At 39.6% G+C, this 6,771-nt stretch overlaps 1 protein-coding gene across 2 annotated transcripts in view; it reads left to right on the top strand.

The window, feature by feature from the left end:
* The first annotated feature begins 2,351 nt into the window (after positions 1-2,351).
* Positions 2,352-6,771, top strand: part of LOC121430904 — a 38,081-nt gene continuing 33,661 nt past the window's right edge. The window contains exons 1-2 of one of the 2 annotated variants that reach the window (XM_041628334.1): positions 2,352-2,657; positions 5,986-6,287. In XM_041628334.1, the coding sequence (XP_041484268.1) occupies positions 6,131-6,287 (157 nt within the window). In that variant the 5' untranslated portion in view covers positions 2,352-2,657; positions 5,986-6,130. Of the gene's footprint in view, positions 2,658-3,344; positions 3,738-5,985; positions 6,288-6,771 lie in introns of those variants that run through there. The other variant, XM_041628335.1, reaches the window with a different exon arrangement.

The following is a 6,771-nucleotide window of genomic DNA, read 5'->3' as shown; positions in this document are numbered from 1 at the left end:
CTATGTCTGCGACAAATATGAGCCAGCCATGGAGCATAGTCAGTATAGTCTCACTTCTTCAGACTGTGTTATGTACTATATGTGAAATCCGAAAATCAAAGGTCTGTGCGTGCAGACTAGCATGACAGAGTTGACTCGCACATATTAAAACCACACCAACGAAATCAACTCCAGACCGGCCAAAGCGATTTCATTATTTCCAGTGGCATATCATGGGTCGGTTTAGAGTCGGTTTTGTTGGTATGCCTCTAGCATTATGCTGACACATCTCCATGGTCCCGTAGCACAAATGTTAGCGATTAATTGTACGCTTGATATTTACGATTGATTGTACATTATTGTCAATGCAATCAAACATAGAAAAATGTTCTACGATCATTGCTAAGCTTTGTGTTACGGGCCCCATATCTCATTTAAGAGATTCATTGAGTATCTATGTACCTTGAAAATGTCGATAACGTTCATGAAGATGGCCATTATCAATACAATATACTTTGTAACTAATTGCCAAATTGATATGAAATGTTCATTTGATCAACAATGATTAACTGGGAACCATTAACTATATACATTGTTTGTGTATGATTGTTTTGGTACAGATATCGGCACTTCAGCTATTTACAATGTGTTCTATTAGATTCTTGAGTACAATGTATCAAAAGTGTTATTTTGATAAAAAGTAAAGATATGAATTTGAAGAATAAATTTGTCCCTTCTTTCTCCCCCCCCCCCTTTTTTTCTATGGACAGAGTATTGAATTATTTATCTTAATTAATTTAATTATTATTCATTTATTTTTTCATTAATTTATCCATCTATCTATGCATCCATCTAGCCATCCATCCATTCATTCATTCATTCACTCATTCATACATTCATTCATCCATCCATCCATTCATTCTTTATCTATCTATCTATCTATCTATCTGTCTGTCTGTCTGTCTGTCTGTCTGTCTGTCTGTCCGTCTGTCCGTCTGTCCGTCTGTCCGTCCGTCCACCCACCCATTCATTCATTCATTCATTCGTTCATCCATCTAACATCAGATTACAGAGAGGGAGAGAATGGAGAAGAGGAATTGGGACATGGTTGGAAAATGAATTATAAAGTTTGGCAATAGGCTAATTTGTGGCCTACAGGTAGGGAACATATATTTTTGTGGTGTCATGTTTTTCTTTTTTTATTCCATAAGCCTAAATCCAAAATTATTTAATGTTTTCATAGTCTTGTGTGTGAAAACGTATCCCTGCTGTGACAAAATAAAATTTTAACAATATGTTACGCATTGAGATTTTGGATGACAAAATTTGAATGAATTTATATTATTTCATGTTAATCAAATGCAAAATGATAACTGGGGAGATTACATCATTAGCTCACTCACTGCATAAAAACTGAAGATAAAAAAAATAGAATGTCATAACTGGGCGATTCAATGCTAGAAAAATCAGCCATTTTCACAACATTTTTCAAGCTGCTGTCCAAACGATCGAAGAACTTCAATTTGCTTTGTGGTAATATCAAAGTAATACTGGGTAGACATTAAAAAAACTGACAACCAACAAAAATATGTTGTCCATAGGTGAATTAGAGCTTAAAATGTTGCGTTTCGTACGGGGCATTTCTGCGTCCCGTATACGACACACAACATTTTCACCTATAATTTACCCATTAGCATTTACAAGAGATATTTTATTGCCCAAGCATTCGGCTAGGAAAATAGAAAATGTCGAAATGTCCCGTCCGAAACGTATGGAATCGCCCAACTGTGTTATTCCGGGGTTATTCCTCGACCAAATTAGGTGAAATTTAAGGATGTTTTATTGTTGGACCTCATGCTATCTTTTTAAACACATTCAGTCTGGCGTACTAATTTATAGTATCATTTATAGTGTCTTAAATTATATCGGTTCCTTTAATGGGGAAACACGACAAGTTCAAAACCATTAGCTTACATTATCACATCGTCGACTTGCTTGGTCGGATGCGAATCGGATATCCGGTCACTAACAAGCAAGTTTTGGTTTTACCTCGTGATATGTTGATAAAATATGATTGAATCCGGGGATTGAATGCAAAATAGCGCGAATAACATGGGGAGGTAAAATTATCTGTGATTACTCTCATACAAATTATATTGTTCGCAAAATACTTTAAGTCGTTAATATTCAAACAGTTTTATTTTTCCAGGTATTTTTGTACGTAGGCCAACTTGTGCTACAGATCTGAGAGGTCAATTTCCATTATTGTAGCTTTCATGTAAACCTTGATTATGATTGGCTGCTGAGCCCTGTTACCATTGTTGCCATAATGGCAAAGTTGTAATAGTCGCAAATGGGCCTGGGCCGAAGTGCGGGGTGCTTGGGGGTGCTGATGAAGCGCGTGTCACCCCCAAGATTTGTCTTAGTATAGGATGCTGCGTGTATTCCATATAGGCTACGTTAACATGGCACGGTGAGAGGCTGGATTGGTCGAGAAGTCGAATTGAATGATCTCCCAAACATTCATGGCTATGAATGAAGAGATTTACTAAAATAAGACCAATTCGCCGTGACGAAAGCTAAGATTTCGTTTTTCCAGCTATTTGCCAAAGGAATACCTGGGAATTCGAGATATAGGACCTGGTGGTGTTGATGACGTCATTAAGTGACGCAGTTAGGTAAGTAATCAAAAGTTTGCAATCTGAAGAAGAATAAATTGATTTGACAGGTTTTCGTGCGCTGTGATGTCTAGTTGTATTGTAGACCTGATATTATTTCATTGTTGAAAATTTGAAATGAAATGAATCTATCAATGACACATCGATCACATCTGCAAAACTGATCTTCCTGGGCGTTTTTGGACGTCGTTGGTAGGCAGACATATGGGGAGGGGTGGGTGAAGTGTGTAAGAGCTTAGCTTTGTCGACGAGATATCCATTATTTTAGGCCCTATACCGAAGCTGTCTTTTATTTCTCACCCCCCTTCCCCGCCCGTGCACATAGAGCAAGAATGAAGTAGTTTCTCTTTTGAGAAAAAAAGGGGGGGGGGGGAAGAAACACAAAGCTACCTTTCTTCCCTTTCCTCCCTTCCCTTTTCCTTTTCTCTTCTCTTTTTCCCTTCTTTTTTTTTCTTTTTGGGGACGTTTTGGGGGAGGGGCGACCGCCCCCCTGGCTACGCACCTGAATCAGGCAGAGTAATAACTCAGTCATTTTGCTCTTCGGTGGCTGTATATATGGCGAGTGGAAAACAGCCGTTTTAAATTTTTTAGTTGCAATAGCTAGCTACTCACATAGGTGGTTTGAATACAAATGAATAAAAAACGCTGTTTTCGACTCGCCGTGTAGAGCATGTAACCGAGGTATTATACCCTGTCGAATTTGGAAAATTGATGAATTTAGTGTGACAAAGGTCCGTTATATTCGATGTCCATCATGCGTGCCTTTGGATAACAAAGGAAGATTTCGAAGCCGTTGGTTGCATGACTGAACCCAAATTGGAGAGGCCTACCATTTTTCTCGTTTGCGTTTAAAAATAAATCAAGATTCATGTCAATTGAACCCATTGCTTGTGTATGTATCAGTGTGGCAGCATGCTTGTGTAGCTAGGTGGCGATTGTTGTTGCTGCTAATCGAAGCGAGCATTTTTTCGCCTTTGTATTTCGAAAGACCTGCCTCGATTGTCAACACCCAGTGTTGTTGGTATTAATGATGGTGCTTGTTCTAGTGTGCAGGCTCCTGGCGTATATTTCATATCGAGTGTAAGTGATTTACATGACTGAGGGAGTGAAGCGAGCGAGGAAGAAATCTTATTTTGTTTGTGGTAGAAGTGTGCTATCCGTTGCATTTCGTGATTTGGTAACCCGTTGCATCTGCTTGTCCAAAATGGTTTTGCATCTATCTTCTTGTTTATTAACCCTTAATCGTCATAAAGGCAATATACCGACCGAGCGAGTGGAAATGGTAATTGAAATCTTTATTGCTCAAACATATATAGCAGAAGCGCTGATAGCTTCGAGGTCTAGACGTCTGCAAGGTAATTTATTCAGATAAAGCAGGCATCTTTGTTTAAATGCAACTAAAATATGTATATATTTGTAATATCATATGAAGTACAATCACGCCATCAAAATACACAGTAAGTCTATATAGTGCAAACGCATCGGATATTCACATCTCCCAAGATGTACAAGCATAAAATTCAAAGACCCTAAACGCTTACCCTTGATTGTACCTCTGAGGTACAATCAAGGGCAGTGGCGTACCTAGGATTTTTGACAGGGGGAGGGAGCAAAATCATCCGCCAAAAAAATTGACAAGCCCCGGCCCCCAAAAAATCTTCAACCAATAAGGATTTCACCAGAAAGAAATTTGACAAGCAAAAAAGAAAGAAAAAAAAGGTCTTCAACTTCAAAGGAGAGAACCACTGGTGGCTCGTCAGGGATCAGTTGTGACTCGTCAGGGGGGGGGGGGGAGGGATACATCCCTTGCCTCGGTTGTGACTCGTCACGGAGGGCAGTCTGCCCCCCATACGTACTCTAGTGATCAAGGGTAAGCGTTTAGAGTATATCACTCACACTCAGAGTATACAGGAATTCATGGGATGATTCGAAAATAACAGTAACACTAGCTGTCTCGTAACACTGTCACTGATCTATCCCCAACAATCAAACTCGATATTTTAACCTAGACAAGTCATCCAAGAAAAGTTCGACCTACAGTTTGAACCAGAAATGAACAATCAGACCAACGAAATCAATTTAAGACTCACCAAATGCTATAAATTATTTCAAACTGCATTCCAATCATTACATTCACTTTGTGTTTCGATGTTGTCGCTTTAAAGTTCTTATACGCCGAATAAAACGTTTGTAATGAGAGGGTGATGGGGGTGTTAAAGAAGCTATTATAGTGCGTACATACTCAAAGCCTCATTTTGATTATCCCCGGGGGGGGGCATAGGCGGCGGAAGCAGGGGGACGTGTCCCCCCTAAATTTTATTTTTTTTGGGGGGACGGTCCCCCCCTAAATTTTGCTTTGATATCCTTTTTTTTTTGCTTGTCAACTTTTTTTCCTGCGTCCCCCTAAATTCACGTGGACCCCCCTGAAACGTGTGTTGTCCCCCCCTAAAATTTAGGTTGATGAATTTTTTTTAAATATTTTTTTTATTTTCATTTTTTGCTTTTGTCAAAAAATTTTTGGTTACCAACTCATAAAATTTATGATGATGAACGTTTTTTCTTTTTTTTTTTGCTTGTCAAAAAATGTTTGGTTAGCAACTCATAAAATTTAGGTTCAAAACCTTTTTGGGGGGCGCTTGTCAAATTGTTTACCTGTGTCCATCCCAAAATTTCAGGTGGACACCCCCTACATTTTCTGGCTTCCGCCGCCAATGGGGGGGGGGCACTATTTCATTGACGAGTGCATACCATGCGAGACCATGGAGTCTCGAAAAGCACCCTAAACATGTATTTTCCATATTCTGAAAATGCACCCCTAAACAAGTATTGGCGTGTGAAACCCTACTCTTAACAAGACAGTATCGGAAACAAAACGATACTAATGGCAAGTATTCCCTGAAATGAACCTCTAAACAAGTACAGCGATATTTCATTGTTATGTCACGGGTCCGTCGGTTTTATCTTCACACATCATTTGGTGGTATACGGCCCCACCTTCCACAGCTCGCGCAAATAAGACTCTAAACACGAAGTGTTGGGGCAAAAAGGACATCCTTTATAAAATATTTTAATTTTGTTTTATCATCCCCGCAAATCTGCACCTAAACACGTATCTTTTCTAGCGAAATAGATACCCTGTTTTTGACACGTACCCTTATCACGTTACGTACGTAACGTGCCCTATCTTGAAAAGGACATCCTTTTACGTGTTTTTTGGTCGCGCATGGTATCCACTCGTCAATGTAAGTGGCCTATTCCGGGGCCTATTGTTGCGACTGTTCAGTTATTGTAGCTCACATTGCATTACCATATTTCATTTTTTTAATAGAGCTTTGTCTGCGTGAACATCATCGCAATTTGACAACTGAGTGTATCGCTAGCTGGTATGATAGAAGCCCGCGGTACACGTCAGTATACCGCGCACTCATTCAACATATCGGCCTTATCACCGCGTCATCGACGAGGCAATCATCATGAAATGGAAGACATGTTCACACTTCAACCGTACTGGTTGGATCATGGCAGTGACCGCGTTCATACATCTAACGATAACATATGGGATCATTTCTAGTTTTGTTGTTCTCTTTGTTTCACTTGAAGAAGAATTTGAATCCTCAGCAGTAGCTACAGGTAAGGATAAATCTCTCACCATGTTATGATTTGCTTGAAATAAAGAACGTAGAAATTGTTTTATGTCTCATAGATTATATTGGCCTATTTTGACATACTTTCTAGGGACAGCGATTTTCCATTTACCGGTATATCAAACCGGAAAATTCAAAATTGTTTGTTTTAATTGCCTCCTACTTTACTCTGCTACTATACTACTTCTACCAGGGGCGGGTCGAGTATTTTTCTATAGGGGGTGGCACATCTTCCCAAGAAAAAAATGACCAGGGGGGGCACACTTCTCTTTTAACGGCAAATTTACATTACAAATTTTAATCATTCCTCTCAATAAGGGGGGGGGGGGGGGTTGACGGGCCGGCTGTGCCCCCTGGATCCGCCAGTGACTACGACTAGTGCTACTACGACTAGTGCTACTACTACTACTACTGCTACTACTACCACTACTACTACTACTTCTACTACTACTACTACTATTATCTTATGA

The sequence above is a fragment of the Lytechinus variegatus genome, chromosome 17 (genome assembly GCF_018143015.1).
Source record: "Lytechinus variegatus isolate NC3 chromosome 17, Lvar_3.0, whole genome shotgun sequence".
Lineage (NCBI taxonomy): Eukaryota > Metazoa > Echinodermata > Echinoidea > Temnopleuroida > Toxopneustidae > Lytechinus > Lytechinus variegatus.
Note: the sequence above shows the minus strand (reverse complement) of the source record. Positions and strands in the feature narration are given on the sequence as shown.